A 22,483-nucleotide genomic window follows, 5' to 3' on the forward strand; every position below is an offset into this window, starting at 1 on the left:
TTTTCTAGAAGAAAGAGCACTGGGGCTGTATCTAGACACATCAAAGAAGTGTTACACGCGTTGTAAATTTAAACAGGGAAAACAGGTAGAGACAAACAGGACTCCACTGCGCCATCTGGTGGCACAATGTTATATTACATATACAATGCATATAAATCGCTTTTTCTTTGCCAATCTAGCTGAGTCCTGGGTGTCCCTATTTTCATCAGAGAAATGTTGGAGGGTATGGCCATAGGATGTGCTTTTCATTAGAGAAATGTTGAAGGGTATGGAACTGCCGCAGTGAGGGGGTGGACTCATTTGGGGAGAAGGTCCCATGGAAGATGTCTTGACCAAGGGCCCTCCAGAATCTGGAGCCGACACTGGTTAAGAACTCTCACAATATAGTATTTTATTGACATCAGCAGCATACATTGGAATATAATAGGAACAGTTTTGCACAACCTCTCCCTTTTCAAGATGGATTTCTTTTTTTTTTTCAAAAGACACAGATGTTCATAATACAGGTAAGGTAACAATTAAGCTGCACAATACCAAAACAAGTTTACAGTTATTTTCACCACTCTGGATTTTTGTGGTTTGGGTCAGGTGACCGAGACTGAATGTATACATTCAGATTCAATAATTAGCTGGGCTATTTTATCAGCGTCGTTATTATTTACTCATTAATCCTCTGGGCACATTGCTTTACCATGCAATCCTACACTCGGATCTACTCAAACATTAGTCCCACTGAGTTCAATGGGCCTTACTCACCAGTAGACAGGTATAGGACTGCACATGTACAGTGCAAATCTATACATGTCCATGCAAAAGTAAGCCCCATTTGGTTCAATGGGACATATAGGAAAGTGCGTATAGAATTGCAACTTGTGATGAATGGACTGGGACACTTTTGGACTTGATGACTCAGATGAATGTGCTGTGTCCATTTCAAACAGCCCCCAAACTCCGTTTTAAGAATCATCCCAGCTTGAAACTAGCACAATCAAACTAAACTGTGCAGAAGTTCGATTTCCTCTGCATAATTCAGTGCTGGATGGACCTGTCACATTTTTCTTCTTGATCAGGTTATTTCTAGGATGTGGCTGTGTATTGTCTGCCTACCAATCTCAGTGTTTTCTCCCTTTTAAATGGAAATCTGCCTTGGTTAGTAAGCTGAGATTCAGGTATCCAACTTGATATTATGCCTTAAGCTGTTCTGATTGGCTTTTCACAAGCCCGAAAATCTTCACACACTTGAATAGGGCATGAAGAAGAAGAGGAGGAGGAGGAGGAGGAGGAGGAGGAGGAGGAGTTTGGATTTGATATCCTGCCTTTCACTCCCCTTAAGGAGTCTCAAAGCAGCTAACAATCTCCTTTTCCCTTCCTCCCCCACAACAAACACTCTGTGAGGTGAGTGAGGCTAAGAGACTTCAGAGAAGTGTGACTAGCCCAAGGTCACCCAGCAGCTGCATGTGGAGGAGTCGGGAAGCGAACCCGGTTCACCAGATTACGAGTCCACCGCTCTTAACCACTGCACCACGCTGGCTCTCTTTACATGACAGTAAACAGGACTCTCTTTTCCTAATTGTGAAGATTTTCCTTGTCATGAAGCAAGATTCAAGTGCCTGAAAAATTCAGAGTTCATATCCAGATAAAGTTTGGAGTTCAGTGACGCCGTGGGGTACAGTGCTACCTCAGTTTATGAACAACCCGGTTTACAAACTCCACAAAACCAGAAGTAGTTTTCTGGTTTGCGAACTTTACCTCAGTCTACGAATGGAAGCCAAACGATGGAAGGGCCCCAGCGGCAGGAGGCCTCATTAGGGAAAGTGTGCCTCGGTTTAAGAACGGATTTGGTTTAAGAACGTACTTCAGGAACGGATTAAGTTCATAATCCGAGGTACCACTGTAATTTCTTGCAGTGCTGGGCCTACCATCCTCCAGAGTGAGATTTGTCAATGTGACTGCTGAAAGTGCTATAAAATGGCCAATATTAGAAATCTCAGCTGAGGCCTTCCGTTTTCAACAGCTCCTCTTTTACTCTGCCACAGTTCCAGGTCTTCTGTGTTCTTTCCCCACCCCGTCTAACATTTCAGCATATAGTTTTGTGTGTATAACATCACTGGAACTTCCAGTTAATGGCTATTTCAACATACAGCTTCTTGTGTACAAGATCTCAAGTTCAGTCACTGGCATCTCCAGTTGAAGAGGCCTGATCTAAGGGGTTAAGATAAGATGGCAGATCCCGGAAATGGTAGAGTGAACCAAACCACTGCAGGTAGTCAGTGCCACTTTGAATGGTCTTTCACACTAAACAACAACACCCTACATATACAAAACTATCACAGCAGGGAGAATGTTGTGACACAGCCCATTCCTACTGTGCTAATTCTCTAGCTGTGCAAGGTGCTTTTTTCTATACAGGGCACACACCAAAATGTGGCCTTCTCTGCCTGCAGTGTAGGGCATCTTTCCCATCGTGCCACAGATTCTGCTGCACATGTCAACCAGACTTCAGATAGTAGAGCCTGAGCCCGTCTAGAGCCGCTGGAGCCAGTCCACATCAATGTGCTACTTGAGGCATTGGTCTGAGTCAGTATTAAGAAGCACCTTTTACCTCTATTTAAAATACACATTGACAAATTAAAGAGTTGTTTTTGTGCTATTGATTCCAGCAGGCATGTAACTGGGCATAGGACAAATCTTTTTTTCTGACAGTCAACACAATCCACCCTATGGAATGCCCTCCCATCAGATGTCAAGGAAATAAGCAGCTATCCCATTTTTAAAAGACATCTGAAGGCAGCCTTGTTTAGGGAAGTTTTTTATATTTAGTGCTGTATTGCTTTTAACACTCAATTGGGAGCCGCCCACAATGGCTGGGGAAACTCAGCCAGATGGGCGGGGGTATAAATAATAAATTATTATTATTATTAAAAAATATTCGTATTATTATCATGCCACCTGTGCAGGTTCAATGGGAATGAATGGGTGAATTGTATTAAAATGCTACAGTACTCTCGCCCAAGAGTTGTTCCTAATGAACATGGTACAAATATCTAGTTGCACACATTTGCAGCTTGTTCATACAGGTTGTTTACTGGCTTTAAATCCATGATAGTGTAGGTGAACCAGATTTGTGATGTATTGGTGACAGCCACATGCAGAAATCCTGCAGGTTGTGTGGATCACGCTGAACGTTTTTGCTGGGGGGGAGGAGGTAAAAGTGTTTTCTGTGGACAGGATTCAACCAATGAGTCCTGTCAGTGGAAGTCCTGAAGAAGGGCTTTTGCTAGGACAAGGGGCCTTTCCCACTTTTCCTCATCCTGCACCCCTCAAAATTGACTCAAGGGTCAAGAGAACCACTGGAACAGCAAACAGGGGGAGGGGAGGGAAATTGTTCCATCTGGCAAGCCAAAATGTTTTCCCTGATGGAAGGATCGCCTTAAGGCAATGTTGAATTCCTCCTTCCATCTTCAGTATAACAACCGTTTAACAGTGTGGGATATAACAAGGAAACATTGGCTGTGCCCTGTCCTCAATGGACTACCACCATAGCAAGATGGAAGCAACACCAGCTGATGTCTAAGAATGAGACCAAACACTTTGAATAACTATAAACTAAGTCTTATTTTTAAAAGTTTTTGTAGTGCTTCCAAACCCTGCAAAACCAGTTGGGCCAGAGGCAACAAGGATAGAAAAGAAACCACAAATGCCTCTATCATGCTACTGTCAGCTCCTAAAACGCTCTTGTCTCCAATATTTCCAACCCTAGATTTGAAAGGAACAGCAACAACAACAAAATAACCCCAGACAATAAGATTGTCTCTCTTCCAATTCAACCTAAATAATGAAGCACATACATAGTCATCTTTTCCCTTCTGAAAATGCATTATTCATGGTTCCTCTTGCCATGAAAGTGAATAAGCTCTGAGCTGCTAGGGAGGGAGACTCTGACATTAATTGGCGCAGTGATGAGGTTTATAAGCCCCTTCAGCTGAAATGTGGAAGAAAGCAAAATATTCATGATTTCCAGGCTCCCTGGTTTCTTATGTTCTCACATAAGAGGACAACAAGCTGTCATAATTAAGAGTCAACAAGCCAAGCTACAATATTTTAACACGTAAAGTGACTGAGTTTGGGAGTCCTGTTGAGCAATTCATGCAGATTTCTGCCTTCTCCATCAATCTCCATTCCACCTCTCTTTTTTTTTAATAATAATAAAAAAACCAATAAACATGCTTATAAATAACAGTGACTTGAAAAGAAACACCTTTTGTTCTGTATGACAACCACAGTTATACAGTCCTTGTTTCTTTGTAGAAGAAAACAGTGGCTTTTGATAAGTCACTCCAGAAGACAATGTGGATACAGAATTTTGTTAAGTTGTACAGCAAGCATGCTGAAACCAGATAATCGGAAACAAGTTAAAAAAAATAAATCAGAGTAGATCAACAAACTAATCCAAGTTAATTATAGCAGTACACATAATACACATTAGTTCTCTTGTCTCATTATCTTCCACTACTCAATGCCTGCAAGACATTTGATGTTGCAAATAGAAGTGTGGGGGGTGGGAAATAAAAGGAAACAGTTGCAAATGAGCTTTGCTTGGTAAGATGTACAACTTGTGGGTGTGCACACACTTTGTAACTCTACGTATTGGGAGAAAGATAGTTGTACTTACGGTAGGTGCATTGAAACCAGTGGGGGAACTAACTCAATGCTCATTCCTTTTGATAGGACTTAAGCATGGCAAACCTTCTTGGGCTCCAGACCTGCTAAAGACTATGAGTTGGATCTTGCCCTCTTGAACAAGGGTGCTGCTGCTTGGAGGAAACTTTCCTTCCATGAACTTCCTTAAGTTGATTTAGGAGCCAGTCTTGTTTGAGGTGTTTCCTCCCTCTCCCACCTGTCCTCCCCTCACATTGCTTTGGAAGACACCCACCCACCTGCAGGGGGAAAGAAGGGATGGGGAAATTGTCTTAAGTTCAATCAACTTATCTTAGGGCCCAAGCCAATGGCCCTAATCCAACTCCTATTAGTAAGGACTAAGCCCCATTAAAAGCAACTATCCTTGAGTTAGTCACTACTATCTTGTTCCATTGATTTCAAGGGGAGTAAGTCTTAACTAGCAATCTACGGCTGGACTGAGAGCACTGTTGATGAAACATTCTACATTGGGCTGATCCCAGATATTTAGGCCCAGTTCTGTAGGCAGAGGGAAGATTCACTAGGTAATGCTGGTTGTGATGAAGTTTATTTATTTATTGTTGTTGTGTTTCTACTCCCAAGAAGAGGTGCTAGTGAGATTTCCTCTCCTCAAGTGCTGAAATAACTTGACCACACTTGGGCTAGATCTACATTGATCCGTAAAAACATTATTTAAAATAATGTTATATAATGCTCAATGCATTTTTCCATTGCTGGTGGATCGCTGCTCTGCAGCACCCTCAGGTGTCACGTTTCTAACATTATAACCAACGGGTGTAGATGAGTCCTTAGATTCTATGCAACGTGACTTGCTCTGGCCAGGACATTTGCTGTGAAGGCAGCAAAGTGTATTTGTCAGGGCCCTGGTGATAGCCCCCACACCTTGTGGAAGCTCCTCTCAAGAAGCATCATGAGAAGGCACCATTTGTGAGAACCAGCAGTGCCCTGTTGTGTGCTCTTTGTGCGCCTGGGATTGTAAAAATCACACAAAACATGCTAAGCACATACACTGGAGGCTGGTCCACTCGTCAAAGAGGTACTGAGTCACCAACCTCACTTTGTTCTCAGCCAGCCCTCCACGTACTTACTGGAGGCTGGGGGCGGATATTGTCTTTCAGTTTCCTTCTCCTTTCCCATGAACAACTCAAAAGGGAGGAAAACGGGGACAAAAGATGAATTAGTTGGCCCTGCCTGTTGATGTGCCTCCACCTACTCTTGGTCTCCCTACCTTCTGCCCTAACATTCCCATTGAGCACAGGCCACAACTGATCCTATATTGAACGCCTATGTGAAAGTACCAGTCTTCACAAAAGATGCCTTTTTATGGATGGAACCGTCTGGAGGACCCCTTCATGTTCCCAAGGGGCTCTTGACAACAAGGAGATCTCATTTATATGAGTCATAGGTGTGATTTTTTTTAAAAAAATTTCACACTGTTTCACACTGCCCTTTGAAGAATCTCTGTCTGGATTTGAGAAGTTTTCTGAAGCCACCTTCACAGAATTGCATCTGTTCTTGATGCATTTGCTGATTTACAAAGGAAAAGAAGCTAATTTACAAAGAAAAGCTAATTTACCAATTAAAAAGGAGGATTCTCTCATTGCCTTCTTCAAAAGGATTGAAGACACAATTCGACTTCAAATTTTACATTCCAATAGACTGGTTTGCTTTGAAAATCCTTATAATGCAAAAACACAGAAAGATGTCCCCTAAAAGTAAATCAAATTACATATTACAAAGCAACACAATAGAAAATATTTTTAAAGCATATCTGTTGCATCAGCAGATTCAGTACTGGAAACCAAACATGCTCAGCTGGCGGTGCTTATACATCAACAAAAAAAATACATTTTGCTTCTCAGAGACTTAAGCTCAGAACACTTAAAAAACACTGTATAAAAATGATAAGAATGGTTGTTCCTTCTTGACTTGGAATAGAATTATCTTTATCTGTATTTTTTGGATGTAAGCACACAGGTGTTGAGAGGTATTTAGATGATCCCTTGTAAAATGACAGTTTAAAAGGAAAAAGATTTGAAAATAGCCTCAGAAACTTTCTTAAGAGGGAAAGGAAATCTTGCTCTGTATTCAAATCTATAAGGGGCTACTTCCATTCTCAAGTTGTACAATCCCAGGGAGATATTGGTTGCCCTATTCCTTTGCCACTTCCTAGACACTGCTGTGTTTGATCCCAGAGTTGGGGGGTGGGGAACTGTAGGGAATCTGGGGCTTTACTCATGATTTCCCAGCATTTTTAAAAATGGCCATTGGTGAAGAATGACAGCATGAAAGGACAATCACCATTCAAATGAAGAAAGAAGTACGAGAGGGAGGGCACATGTCAGATGAGGGAAGAATGTAGATTGGTGATGAAAGCAACCTTAACAGCAATACTGCAGGCTTCTGAGGCACCCAGAAAATCTGTGTCTCCTCTGACTAGAAACTGCTTCAATGAAGCCCAGGTCATCTCAAACAGAGGGGAAGCAAGCAATTTTGCATGCTTTATTGGAGTAACCAGTAAACAAGTTGTATTTGTGGGTTGTGACTCTGTCTGGATAGCTGAAAGAAGGAGATTTGATTGTTAGTTATTAACTGCAGTGGGCCCAGCTACATGTGGAGCTGAAGACAGATATGGTGCAAGAAGAACAATATGAAGAAGTCAAGAAAGATGGCACCCATGGTGGGAGCATTGAGTGTAGGAGGCTGGGGCATACTTCACATGAACAAACTATTCTTTTGCCACACACAGCAGTGTACTTGGGTGTCTGGCCATGTAAAGAAACTTCAGTGTGAACCTGCTACTTACTCAAGGACAGCTGCAGCCATCTTGATGAGTGAATATAAGCAATTAGTTGATTCTCAAGAGAGGTCTGCACAACTCACAACCCACCAAGCCAAACACAGCCCACCAGTCATGCACTGTGGCCTGCCAGGTAGCTGCCAGCATACTACAAAAAAATGATAATTTATCAAGCCCCTGGTAGCCCACTAACTACAGCTAGCAGACTATATACAGCTTGTTTGCTTAGTCATCGTACAGGCCCATTTCCCAAGATGGCATGGAGGAAATGAACAATGTGATTTCATAAAGGCAGAGAAACAATAATGTAACCCAACCAAAAAGCTTTTACTATCTACTACTTGTAGGTCTTTGAAATCTTTGAATCATTGTTATGTACTTTCAGCAGAGTCCAAAATTCACATGGTGTGACAGAGAAAAAGGCTTCTGTAAGTGCCATCTGTAATGCATTGATTTAGAATCATAGAATCATAGAGTTGGAAGAGACCACAAGGGCCATCGAGTCCAACCCCCTGCCAAGCAGGAAAAGACTGATTTCCCCAGTCTTTGCTTCATAAATGTACTACATGACTCAAAATAAATACAAAACATTCCAACTGGACAGCTACAATATTGAAATTTCCAGAATGTGGAGGTGGACACAGACACGTATTTTACCGTGAATCTGCACCTGAATGATTCAAACTAGTTTGCCTCAGAGAGAGAGAGGACTCATTTAAGGACAATTTGATCACCTGTATGGGCTCAGGCTTAACTCTGATTACCACACACCCCTCTCAGAATCTAACTTAAATATGGGGCAATAATAAAACCATTAATTCATTTCACTAGTTCCACCATCTGTGGAATTCTAATAACATTGGGCTTACCAGTTGTAGAGTCTGTTAAGCAAGAATGGCGTCATCTAAAGATAGTATTCTAGCTAGCTGCCATGCATAGAGCCATGTGTACCACAGTTGGAGTTACTGCCATGAAGGTAGAGACAGGTCACCTGGTCACACCTTTAGCTCTGCCTATTTTATTGTGCCGTTCCTTTTGACTGCTCTTCTGTTTGGCTACTACTTCCCTAGAAGATCAGGATTCAGAAATGCATGGGGAGCCTCCATTAGAACAGGAGGCCCCCCATTTCAGAAGTAGAATTATTATTATTATTATTATTATTATTATTATTATTATTATTATTATCACGGTAATACCCCACCCTTCTGGCTGGGTTTCCTCAGCCACTCTGGGTGGCTTCCAACAGAACATTAAAAACACGATAAAAGATCAGACATAAAAAACTTTCCTAAACAGGGCTGCCTTCAGACGTCTTCTAAAAGTCAGAGAGTTGTTTATTTCCTTGACATCTGATGGGAAGACGTTCCGCATTGTGGGTGCCACTACTGAGAAGGTCCACTGCCTGGTTCCCTGTAACCTCATTTCTCACAGTGAGGGAACCACCAGAAGGCCCTCGGAGCTAGATCTCAGTGTCTGGGCTGAACGATGGAGGTGGAGATGTTCCTTCAGGTATATTGGGCTGAAGCCGTAAGAATGCAAGTAACTTTAATATCAGACCAAGCACCCATCTAGTCCAGCATCCTGTTTTTACAGTGGCCAGCCATACCTGAGTGTGACAACACTCTTCTCTGTCCTGAACCTTCCAACTTTCAGCTTCACTGGAGGACCCCAACTTCTTGTATTTTTATGGGAAAGGGAGGAAAACTTGATTCAATTCACATTCTCTGCACTATGCATAATTGAAAACAGTCAAGAGCCGCGCGGTGATGGGCAGTGCTTCTTCATGGCACTGTAGAAGGCTCTTTTTAGAACAGTATGAAACCAGGTGAACTATAAGAAGAAAACTTGGAAACAGGCTTTTTTTAAGGGACTTTGTCCATATATCTTGAGAAAACATGGGCAATAACAGCTGCCTGCTTTTAAAGGCACTGAAGACACTATTAGAGTGAAGACAGAAGTACAGTGGTACCTTGGGTTATGAACTTAATTTATTCCAGAGGTCAGTTCTTAACCTGAAACCGTTCTTACCCTGAGGCGCACTTTCGCTAATGGGGCCTCCCAGTGCCGCTGCACTGCTGCCGTGCGATTTCTGTTCTCATCCTGGGACAAAGTTTGCAACCCGGAGCAAGTACTTCCGGGTTAGCGGAACTAGCAACTACTTAGTTAACTACTTACTTAGTTAGCAACTAGCAACTACTTCTGGGTTAGCGGAGTTTGTAACCTGAAGCGTTTGTAACCAGAGGTACCACTGTAGGGTTCTAGGGGTGATCCTAGCAAGTTATTCATTCACCTGAACCTTCACAGCTTGCATTACAGACAGACGTACCAAAATGTTGAAGGAAGTATTCATAGTTATTTCCCATGCCTTTTGGTGAAATATGGTGGGGAGTGGGGAGACTCGTGGACAGATAAAGAAGAAATGCAGAAATGAGAGGAGACATGAGGAGAGATACAATTTTGATGGAAACAATACTTTCCGAGCTTGATCTTTCTTTTCTTTTCAGAGCTGTAACTCAAGAGAAACACAAACGCCTCTCCAAAGCAATCCCGTAGGACTAGCTCACAGAAGCCGTAAATGTTTGCTCCAGTGCAATGTTATCATAATGTTGCTGCAGTGCTGCCAAAATTTAACATTTGTAGTTTGTAGCTGTCACTAATCCGCATTCTAAATATTTATGGGTTGGTGCTGCAGGTTGTACAATTCGGCTAAACCAGTAAAGTGCTTAAAACACGGTACTCTCAGAATTGGCTCATTTCTTATGTTCTGACACGGGTATGGGAATCGCTTTGCCATGACCCAGTTCCATGGTCAGATAGAGTCTGTTCAACATTCATGTGGGAAACATAGGTTCCTACATACAAATGTCACAGAAGTACCTAGGTTAAAATCCACAGGAAGCAGCCTCAGTGCCACAGTAGAGAGACCTGAAGTTACTGTGATTAAGGCCACTGAAACAGGAACAACAACCAGGCCCTGGTTCAATATTCACATATTCAAACTAAGATGTATTAGAAATCTAAGCTAAAGACATCAAAGCAAGTGAAGAGGGGAAACATCCTGGCAAGCGAGGGAAGGAAAAACAAAAATATCACGGAAAGTAGAGGGGCAAATCCATCCATTTGGTACTCCTTTTCTATAAAAACAACTGTTGAAGAGTAAACATTAAGTGATCTTGAACCTAACATAGCTTAAATGCAAGAATGATGCTTAAATGATTTATGGAGGATGCACATGAAATGCAGGGCAATGCAACTAGCAAGTTGATTTAAATGATGCAAGTTCCAGTTTACTTAGACAGGTTATATTATCCAATTCAAGCTTAGCACTATTGTGTCCCATTCATATTAGTGGAACTGACTTAAATTGGGCTTGGTCATGACCCTAATTTGCCAGCCAAAAAGATTTTGTGCAAGTGCAACCTTAAGACCCACCCAAGCTTAGTTCAAAAACATAATTGCCTGTGCATTTTGTTTAGTGGAAATTATCTACCCCCTTATTTGCATAGCTCTTTTCTCCTAAAGCTTCCCCACGTACAACATTTTTTTTTTGCTTTGCTTTCCACTACATGAATGCATTATTTTTTTTAGGGTGTGTCTTTACCAGCAAAGGTATGAATAACCTCCAATTCACAGCCACCCCAACTCACAGGAGAGAATACTGTCCTGAAGCTAGGCCATGAAAACATTAGCTTCTACTTACTGAGGCACACTTTCGGGAAAGCCAGACCACATTTATTGTATACATGTATCTGTATATCACTATAATATATTTGCTTCCCATCTCTGTTCTTCCCAATGGCCCCATGCATTTTTGTTCAAACAGAACACCATTTCAAAAAGGCCTGGAAGACAGTGTCCATACTCCCTGCCCCTCCATTTTGCTGCGTTAATTTTCCTTATAATACCTGCCCTTTACCATGGGAAAATGAGCACAGAGCTTTCTCTCTCTCTTTTTTTTTATAAAATAAGCATTAAAGGTTTCTTTTTTAAAAAATAGCTTTAAAAGAAGAAACTCTGCATTCAAATGTGTGTAGAATAAATTTCAGAAAAAACCTACTACATAGCAGCAAGACTACATTAGACTTTTCGATTTCTCCATTGTGTCCTTGGATAGATACACCACCCAGTAGACCATATTAAATGCTCCAAAGGTGACGGGGAACAAAATGCGTGCATATTTGTCTATCTTACTGGTGCCAGAGCTTGAGGGTGGGGGAGGAGGAGGAGGAGGAGCGACGACTGACGACTTGGACGGCGCCCCCAAAGTATTTGCTGTAGTCTGAATCTGCTCCAGTCTAGATCCAAGTAAACGATGAATGGTTGGAGATCCAGCCGTGGCTTGCTGGGGTATATATCCTGTTAAAACTGGGGTAGAGGGAGGAGCTGAAGGAGTAGCTCTTGCAGAAGCCAATGTTTCTGATATGCTAATTCGGCTGAAGGGGTTCGGACTTGATGCTGAAGGAGATCGGGGCATAACGTCCGAAGGCCCCTGAGTTACCGTTGAAGGTGGCATGGAACTGTTTCCTGTATCAATTCTCCTGACGCCCTCTGTTTCCGCCTGTACGGTAGTGTTAGTTCTTTTTCTCACATTTGAATTTGAGTCCGTACTCTGCAATATGAAAAAGAACAACATCAGAAAATATCATGAGCAGATGAAATCGCGAACAGGATTTGAAATATGAGCAGGGGTAGAAAATGTGATAATATATGAAATGGAAGAGAATGTCCTAGGCGAAAAGTTTATTAAAATGCAATATGTAAATGGGATGGGATTAAGAACAGCACGGGGGGGGAGCAGGAGGTCAAAGTTTAAAGAGAAATGTATAACAAATTTGGGATCTGGAATTTATATCTAAAGATTTTAAAGTTTAATAAAAAATTGACACAAAAGAACATCTGGAGCTTTAGAAAGAATTTTGCATGAGCAAAATCCTGAAATTTAGGAATGTGGCTAGGGCATTCAGTGCAAATTTGTTGGTGTTTTTTTTTGGTTTTTTTATAAATTTTTTTATTAGATTTTCACATTTTATAAAGACATCCCACACACAAAAAAGACAAAGACAAAAACATGTATAATTTCAAAACCTTACTTTCTTAACCTTGTTCCTTGACTTCCCCCCACCCCCCTTCATACATCCCAGTTCCCATAATTAAGTCAGCAAGTTGTTATTTCTCCTCCTTACCATATTAATATTACATCTCTTATGAAAATTAAGTTCTTTCCTAAGGTGGACCCAAGTTCCCTTCCATCGATTTCCCATTTTTATATTAAATATGGATCATACTAGCTAAACCCAAAAGTCATAAACGTTTTTAAAATTCTGTTTTCCCCTCCCTCCCATCCCCGGTTTCCATCCCTTCCCAAGTACGTGTCCACAATAACAGTTCTTAGCCTGGATTCCTCACGTCCGAGGCCTTCAAGTCTCTTTCAGTCCCTCTCTGCCGGTTTTGTTGGTAGTCCTTTGTGTTGGTCATCGAATCTCGAAGGAGTTCTATCCCAATCAAACCAGGTTTTCTTCCCACAAGAATACTTGATGACAGCTGCTGCAAAAGTTCCACCAATCCTTCATATTCAGAGTGGAGGCCCCAATCATATTTCTTCTTTCTTTTAAGTTCCTGTATTCCAAATACTCCAGGGGCCTCCTCCTTCATCTTTCGCATCTTTCGCAGGTTTGTAATCCATGTAATCCAAGGGTCTTCTTCCTTATAATCCACTAGTGTAGGCTTCTGGTTGGTACTTTCCATCTGTACTTTCTCTATTCCTTGCTTGCTCTCCTTCCATTCTTGAGATATCTCTTCTAATTCAGCTGCAGATTTTTTCTCAATCAAGTCCTTAGTGCATTCAGCAGAGCTACTTGTTCCAGAAGTCAAGGTCGTAAGTTGTTTATTCATAGCCAGACTCTGCTCTTGTAAAATTCCCACGAGGAAAAACATTCTTTCTATCTCTGCTAGTAATTTTCCATCTGCAGCCATTGTAATGTCTCAGAATTCCCCCTAGAGGGATTCTGGTTACTTAGTAGTCTTTTTCCAACAGTCCTTTACCTCGTTGTTTGTTTCTTTGTTTCCAACAACTTTAATTCAATTATAACACATTTAGTCCAGAGAGATCTTAAGTAACAAGTTTTTTAACTTTAAACTGCCCGTTTGACAGCTTTGACAGCTGTCAAACTCCTTATTCCTCTTCAACAGACTCAGACACAGGACGCTCCCGGGTCCGGGAGGGGGGGTTGCACCAAAAAAAAAAAAAACTTCTAAAGTTCCGCTCTCACACTCCAGCTCAAAACTTCTTTTATCAAATCGTGGAAGTTAATATCTTTTAGCTCGCACCGAGAAGGGTGGACTCTCCACCTTAGTTCTCCTGTTCTTGCTTTAGATCATTTGTAGGAGGGGGGGTGCGGACTTCCCTTTAACACATCCCCCGGTCGTGCCGAATTCAAAAATAAGCATTTTAAAGTCCGAATTCCGTTCTACTCACGGGTTGTTTCTTTTCAGGTCCAAATTTAGGGAAAAAAGTCAGCGCTCTCCGGCCATGGCTCACGGCTTCGCTCCACTGAAGTAGCGGTCTACTATCAGCACCACGCCACTCTCCGTACCCTCTCCGAAGCCTTTAAAAAGGCTCTTCGTGGGTCGGAGGGGGCGCTTAAGGTGCCCACCGAGTCACCAAGTCCGCAGGCTTCAGCGCCTGCGGTTTCTGAGGGTCTCCGCGTCGCCGTCGCGGCAAGACCCGTCTCCAGCAGAGCCGATTCCCTCCGGAGCTCGGAGGGAATCCGCCATTAGCCGATCGCGCTAACCCGGAAGTCTCCATTCAGTGCAAATTTGTTGGTCAACATGAAATCTCTTATTTGCATTACATAGCAACATATTCATATGGCCAGTTAGACAATCATAGTTAGAAAACTATCTCACTGAATTTTCGTTGTGATGTGGCTATGTAGACACTAGACAGCTATTTTGGTTGGGTTGCTGACGACTGAGAAGCTATTCGGCATATTACATAAAGTTATATCACGGTAGAATTCCAGACTGTAGCATTTCATACTGCAGAGTACAGGGAGTCCCCTACATAAAGACCTCCCAAAATGTAATAAACCAGTCGATCAAGGTCATGCTAAAACTTTCAGCCTGAAGAGCTATAGAGTAGACGGAGGTTACATACAATGGACAAACCTCTCAATGTGTGGGAACATTCCAATGTGTAGTCAGAAGTGGTACAGTCCATTATTCTACCACTTCTGTCTACAACCTCATTCTTGTAATATGTTGAAAGGCACTGACAACAGGGACAATATCCATGGGAAAGATCCATGTAATGCAAGCCACATCGATATTTCTGGAAATAGCCCAGGTACTCAGCTGTGTTCTAGCACAACTCTATGCCCATTTTAATAAAGCCCCGGGTGGGAAATGTTTTCAGCACACTGTAGTTTGCATAGTTCATGCAGACTGAATTTCAAATCTGAATGTAAAGCTTGTTCATAGAGATTGAACGTGCCAATCTTCCCTCTGGCAGCGCTTGTATGCTTAGCCCAGTGTGAACTGGTGCAGTGTGACTGACCTTAATACTCACAGCTATGGCTAAATGTGGCTCCAATTTTCAGGGAGTAAAAAAAAAAAAAATCTTAATTGAATAAACACCAATGATGTAACTCATTTGAGCATTCTTTCTTCCTGACAAAATAAATCTTGACCCAAAGTAATGCTCTCTCTTGCAGTACCAAAGAACATAGGAATTTGATGAGTCTGTGAAATTTTTTGAACACTGTGGATATCTTTTTGTATCCAGCATTGCTTCTGATGACAAATGGTTTTACAGCAGAATTCTGTATGTGCCTACTCAGAATTAAGTGTCTCTGAGTTCAAAGGAACGTATTTGCAGGTAAATGGGTATAGGTTTGTAGTCTTTAGTTGCAGCCATGCATACATTTACGTCCAAACACACTGCCCAGGCCTGCAGCCACAGCAGGCGCTGTGATTCTCCAGCAGTTTCAGAGGTGCACTCCATTGTCTTGTGAGACAAAAGGATGCCACCAACCCTCTACATGTACAAACATGCAATTTGATGTATAAATCCATCTCCATTTTTCCAGTGTGCTGATTTGTTAAGGTGTTCATGCTGTTAGACTACAACTCCCATCATCACTGATCATTAGCCATCCTGGCTGGGACTGATGGGAGTTGGAGTCCATCAACATCCCAAGTACCACATTGGTTATGCCTTGGCTTGAGTAAGTGGAATGGGGAGGGGAAATAAGCATAGGAAAAGTTGAGGAGAGTTAAAAGAACGGCATGCCTGCAGAATGGCATACACTTAGTAGAGTCCCTTTGTTACACGTACAACCTAACATGTGGCAGGATATACACCTATACAACTGAGCTTCACAATTCTTTTATCTCGAAAAGGGGGGAAGAGCAATGTACCATGTGGACATACACACAGGTTGTGTAATTGTGCATAGAAGTTTATAACACTCTGAGAACAGAGCATTCACTGCTACTTAAGAAATCCTTGACAATACAGTGGTACCTCGGGTTACAGACGCTTCAGGTTACAGACTCCACTAACCCAAAAATAGTACCTCGGGTTAAGTACTTTGCTTCAGGATGAGAACAGAAATCGTGCTCCAGCGGCACAGCAGCAGCAGGAGACCCCATTAGCTAAAGTGGTGCTTCAGATTAAGAACAGCTTCAAGTTAAGAATGGACCCCCAGAACGAATTAAGTAGTTAACCCGAGGTACCACTGTAAAGCACTTTAAGCCTTCAAACATGCAGAGAAATCCAGTGGCAATGTGCACATCTTTGAAAACACAGAGTAATTAAATGGTAAGAAAACTCGGTTATGCCATCGAGTGCTCTACATGATGGCACAATGGGGGTGGGGATTTGTTAGGAAGGAAACATAATTGTTTCCCACACAAATCATTTACATTTGAAGAGGAACCCAAAAATATGATTGTGTGCTGCCACAATAATGTATAATATACAGGAAGAGCTCTTTAATGTGGTCTTTTGAATCCTGTTACTATTAGGCCTACTGCCAGCTTTTCTGCCACTTGAGAATGCACCGCATGAAGAGACAGAAGAAGAATAACAGTGGAAAATAAAACCATTTAAAGAAAAAGATTTGTTTCAAGGACCTCTGCCTGATATGTTATTATTGTTTATTTACTAGAATGGTGATTATGCAAGGTTGGGGTGTGGTTTTGATGAACAGGATGGTTTTTTTTATGAACAGGGTAACCTTTGATACTGTTCCCCACAGAAACTGATACAAAATACATTGCAATGTGTCAGGGAACTGCCATCAGTGCCGGAGGGAGAGAGCAAGATCCAGAGGGATTCCAGAGAGCGTCCCGGGATTGGGAGAGGCAGCCCATCTTCTGGGGAAGAGAATCAGCATAGCACCAGTGGAGAAGGGGGGCAGATGGGGGAAGCGGCGAGGCGGTCCCATGACTCCTTGCCGGGGACCAGCGGGGAGAGTAGAGGTCCTACGCCCTCCTTGCGCAGAAGGCTTTTGCGCAGAGAGAGTAGGAGGAGACTAGGCGTCAAAGAGCTTCTTTGCTGGAAGAAGTTTAAGAAACGCCCACTGACGGATTCTGCCAGCGAATGAGACAGCCACGGGAGAGTGGCTGTCCGGACAGGAAAAGGTTCACTCAGGCAACCCAACCCAGTCAGGTGTTTGCACCGGCTTACGCCCGAGTAACCCCTAGAACCATTACACAATGCAAATGCTTTCCTTTCAAAATGGAATCCGAAGCACCTTATTGTGGGGAAAAAAGAGAGTTTAATTTTCCTCAGAGGTGTTCTCTGTTATGCATTCAGCTGACAGTGTGTTCCTGGCCTTCACTTCAGGTAGGCCAAAACTTGCAGTATTAAGCAGAATTTACTTCTGAGATCTCCCCTTCCAGAAGCATTTAGTCATTACCTATCCAACTCAATGTTTTGAATATTCTTTGTTTTGAAAAGGTGTGTGTGTGTGTGTGTGTGTGTGTGTGTGTGTGTTTGACAGCCAGAAACAGCAGACTTTAAACTTTTTTGATTTCTCCCAAGGGCTCGCACAAGATGCTCTTTTCATCAGCACAGTCACTTGTGGAAATCTTATCAGCTCTATTTGGCAAAAAGGTATGATAACTAGGCAAACTTCCTTGCAGGCATGTATAAATATTGTAATTAATGCTGCAGCCGTCTCTTTCCAAATGGAAGCACATTTAATTGACCGTGTGTAATGCAATGGAGTATGCCGTTGGCATAATTTGCTGCAAATCTGTCTAATCTATTGTTAAACATTATGGCAGCTCTGTTCAATAAGATTGTGTGTCTCACCTTATGGTTCAAAATCCATCTTGATACAATAAGGGGCGGCGAGGGGTGGGGGGAGAGGAGCTACTAATCTCTGTTTGCAAAAACAACTCACAGATCCTCCGCTGCTTCCTCCTCACCAACTAAGCTCTCTAGGTGTGACCACTTGTTATCAAGCAAACGTGGTGCTCAAGTACAAGCCAACCCATGTTCTTTGATTTTTAACAAGGTTTGCCCATTAGAAACAGCTGTTCACCTGCAGTGCAAATTTTGAAGAAGAAGAAAGTCCTCTGAGCCGCCATAATCCTCCACTTGAGCCAGAAAAAGAAGTATTATATTGTTTTGCTTGTATTAGCAGCTTATGACAAGCAAGCCAATTTTGCACTCCAGTGAAGTCAGATTGCAAATTTAGCATGAGCTGAAACTGTGCATCCCGGCAAAAGCTGAGATTACAAAAGCTGAGATTTGCAGCAGGTAGCTCACCTGCCTATTAATCAGCACCACAAAAATTACAAACAAAAATTACAAACAATGGAACCAAATGAACAAGTAAAAAGCATACCACAGTAGATTTAGAGAGCACGACACAGAATTCCAGAATATAATGGAGATGGTATATCTAAATGCTTCCTCATATGTGATGGCTTACAATGTGTAGGAAATATTTTACATGGGGGAGCATGAAACATAAAACCATAGACTTAGAGGGCATCTCCTCCAACCTTCTGTTCAGTGCAGAAAACCCAAAGCTGAATCATGTTCAACTGATGACTAGCCTGCTTTGAAGTCCTTCAGCAAGGGAAAGCCTCCTTTCAACCCTCTAAATCAGGGTTTCCCAGACATGTCTCCAGCTGTTTTGGACTACAACTCCCATGACCATTAGCTAGCCAGTGGTCAGGGATGATGGAAACTGTAGTCCAAAAACGGCTGGAGACACAAGTTTGGGAAACCCTGCTCTAAATCAAAGATGAGCGTTGTCATCCAAAAACATCTGGAGGACCACTGGTTCCCCATCTCTCCTCTACGTAATCGGTTCTATTGCTGAACTGCTCTAACCATCGAAAGGTTTCTCCTAATGTCCAGCTGAAATGTCCCCTCCAGTATTTGGGACACTGATTTTCCCCCCATGTTTGAGTAATGGCTTCAAGTTACAAGACAGGAGATTGTCAGGAAAAACTTTCTGACAATAAGAGCTGTTCAGCGGTGGAACGGTGGAACGGTGTCCTTCAGGAGGTTGTGGACTCTCCTTCCTTTTAAGCAGAAGTTGGATGGTCATCATTCATGGATGCTTTAGATGAGATTCCTGCATTGCAGGGGGTTGGAGCAGATCACCCCTGGGGTCCCTTCCAACTCTACAATTCTATGATTCTATGACATCCAATTATATGAAGATAAGGAGTAAATCTTTAGCTCTTATAATGCTGGAGATCAATGATGATGAGAATCCTATGTTGTTGTTGTTGTTGTTTAGTCATTTAGTCATGTCCGACTCTTTATGACCCCATGGACCAGAGCACGCCAGGCCCTCCTGTCTTCCACTGCCTCCCGCAGTTTAGTCAAACTCATGCTGGTAGCTTCAAGAACACTGTCCAACCATATCGTCCTCTGTCGTCCCCTTCTCCTTGTGTCCTCCATCTTTCCCAACATCAGGGTCTTTTCCAGGGAGCCTTCTCTTCTCATGAGGTGGCCAAAGTACTGGAGCCTCAGCTTCAGGATCTCTCCTTCCAGTGAGCACTCAGGGCTGATTTCTTTCAGAATGGAGAGGTTTGATCTTCTTGCAGTCCATGGGACTCTCAAGAGTCTCCTCCAGCACCATAATTCAAAAGCATCAATTCTTTGGCGGAGGATCCTATAGATACCCTCCATAACACGCACAGACATTTCCCCTTACTTTTTAGGAGGAAAAAAGTGAGTGCTATGGTGCAAAAAATACGGTAACTTAAAAATTAAGCACTATACCAAAGCTAAAAGAAGGCAACTCTGTCCACAGACATACAATCCAATATATGTATTATGATCATTAGCTCTCACACATTGAAATAAATGGGACTTAAGCATGCTCAGCTTGGGCTGGATGATACTCCATGCATTAAGAGCTGTAGGGCATCTCTTGCAGGCATAGCTTGCAGGCTTCTGGACAGAATCTGCTCAAGGCTTAGACACTAAAGCGGGCTAGAAAAACATTGCAGGGATGCAAGGCTGCTTCAGATACGTATCTGCCCCACAAGCTGAACAACTGCAGAATTTAATATTTGGAGTCTTCCTAGCACAAAGCAGCCAACACTCTTATTCTTCATTCTAGAATCTACCCTCCTGCCCTCCCAGTCTACTTTAAGTCCTCCTGGGAAAGACTAACCCAGCCTTTCCCAACCTGGTGTCTTCCGGATGTTATTGGACTCATATCTGACCATTGGTCATGTTGCCTAGGGGTAATGGAGCAACATCGGGAGGGTAACAGGCTGGAGAAGACTGGACTAGCCTATGATTATTCCAAAATGGTACCTTGAATGAAGGAATGGCACTGTTGCAGTAGTTAGAGTGACACCACATTCAGTGTTTTGCTCTCCGCCGGAAGCAATATGCACTGAACTGGCAAGGAGATGGATGGATGGATGCCAATACAATGGCATCATGTTATTTGTGGGAGATTAGTAGCCAAACCTAGCATTCATATTCTTGCTAGTTAGCATGAGAAGGGGTTAATACAACAGAATTGCATTGCTGATACTCAGATACTTAAACCATAGAAATACAATTGGGAGGGTGGGCTTTGTGTGATGTCATTTCCCCTCCGCTGCTGGAAAGGAAGGAGAAAATGATATTTCCTGTTCCTCTCTCTCTTCCGTTGACCAGCAATGGATGCAAGACATGCCTCCACTTGCTCCAACTTTAGGTACATGACAAAAGCTGTACCTTTACCTTTACCTATACTGTAAGTATTTTCCCTGCATAGTTTTTACTGCTCCCATTGCAATATTATAAGTGAGTAATTCATCTTTTTAAACTTACTTCCCAAGTTGTTGCCTGATTCTTTGTTAAGCAGGGTGAGATAGGGAGAGCCACAGCTCACTCCATAGCTGGGCTTGCTCAAAACAAGGTTTTACAGTCTAATTTCTATGCTTTTAATTTTGCTGCCAAGGGTGGGGTTTTAAAACTCCACTCAACCCCCACAAATGGACACCTGGAGGGATAAATCACAATTAATATCCTCTCCTGCCCATTAAATCCCATCCCACAGTTATGTGTTTCTTTTACTAGACCTTATTTTTGTAAAGTGCCTAAAGGTTTTCTTACAATCAGGCAGCATATGCAGTTTATTAAATAAAATAGATAAAAACCAGCAGGGAGATGGGTGGAATACATATCCTCCAAAAGAACTAGTTAGGTTCCCACTTGGGATTTTTCATGAAAATCATTATTATATTCTTCATGCTCCTGAGTTAGGTTCTTCTTGTTTTTATTCCAATAAATTGTATATTTAAAGATGTATGGATTTTCTTTAAAAAAAAACAAAAAACAAATTCTTGTGATAAATAAAGCATTTCCTTGCGAATCAGGTCAAGGCAAAATGTTTCCTTTTCTGGTAATCTCCTAATCTTTATTAGCACAATATTTAACCCTTGTCATGTACCCCTGGAGAGTGCAGCTTAGAAACTAGGTCAGCTTCCAGCAAACCCTCGTCTAACATTCGGTGTCTGCTTCAAAGTAAATGGTAGGATTCCCCACCCCCCAAAACTAAAAGTTAGTGGCAATTCAAACTAGCAGAGTTTATTCTCTGATTATCTAGGCTGCTTTCCCATGTAGCAACTACAGGATAATAATAATAATAATAATAATAATAATAATAATAATAATAATAATAAATTTTATTTATATCCTGCCCTCCCCAGCCGAAGTCGGGCTCAGGGCGGCTAACAACAATCAAATAATCAAACAGTCAAATAGTCACACAATCTAAAAGTATTTCATTATAAAAATTAATTAAATCAAATTGATGGCAACCTATTAAGCAAAATTCTGTGCAGGTTGCCAGAGGAGGGAGTCAGGCTGCGCCCTGACCAAAGGTTGGGTTTTAACTTCTGTTCCGAAGCCAGCACAAAAGGAGGCATGCTAGTTCAGAGTGTTTCCGAATGTTTCCCGTTATGCCCATTATCTTTCCCTCACAATTGTCCTCCAATGCTCTGTTTGTTGGAAGTCCTCACAAAGAAGCCCCCTTTGGTGACTTCGGCAGGGCAATTTGGCATGGGGATGCCAAGGTGGGACTGGCATGCACGTTCCCATGCTCCCTGCTCATGCCTTCATTCACTATTCAGGCACAACTAAAGGGTTAATTCCATTAGCGCTGAAGTCAACTAGCCAAAAGGGATACGGCTGGAGGTGTTGCTTAGCAACCAAGAAGAGGGGCATAAATTTGCTGAGGTGCCATGTGTCCTGATTAGTTCTGTAGTTCAGAGGGAGTTTTCCCCCTTGTGTGTTTGGGTTGAATGTCTCCCTCTGATGTACATAGTCTGAAATTAGAAAGACAAGACCTCTCTGTTCCTTTCTTCTCAAATTATACCAGTGTCCTCAGTACTGGTGCTGACATTTAAAGCCCTAAGCTGCCTTGGTTCTGTATACCTGAAGGAGCTTCTCCACCCCCATCATTCAGCCCAGACACTGAGGTCCAGCACCGAGGGCCTTCTGGTGGT

General features: G+C 42.3%; 1 protein-coding gene and 1 long non-coding RNA gene across 2 annotated transcripts in view; both read right to left on the bottom strand.

The window, feature by feature from the left end:
• Positions 1-366: 366 nt before the first annotated feature.
• On the bottom strand, positions 367-7,948 carry LOC309540954. Its single transcript, XR_014223570.1, has 2 exons — positions 6,143-7,948; positions 367-6,064 (listed from the first exon to the last, which is right to left on the bottom strand). It is a non-coding gene; the product is annotated as an uncharacterized lncRNA (long non-coding RNA).
• A 2,968-nt stretch (positions 7,949-10,916) lies between these two features.
• Positions 10,917-22,483, bottom strand: part of GABRA4 (gamma-aminobutyric acid type A receptor subunit alpha4) — a 68,108-nt gene continuing 56,541 nt past the window's right edge. The window contains exon 9 of the mRNA XM_082238201.1: positions 10,917-12,107. Coding sequence (XP_082094327.1) covers positions 11,571-12,107 — 537 coding nt within the window. The 3' untranslated portion in view covers positions 10,917-11,570. The remainder of the gene's footprint in view (positions 12,108-22,483) is intronic.

This window comes from Podarcis vaucheri (assembly GCF_965113315.1).
Source record: "Podarcis vaucheri genome assembly, chromosome: 9".
Taxonomy (NCBI): domain Eukaryota; kingdom Metazoa; phylum Chordata; class Lepidosauria; order Squamata; family Lacertidae; genus Podarcis; species Podarcis vaucheri.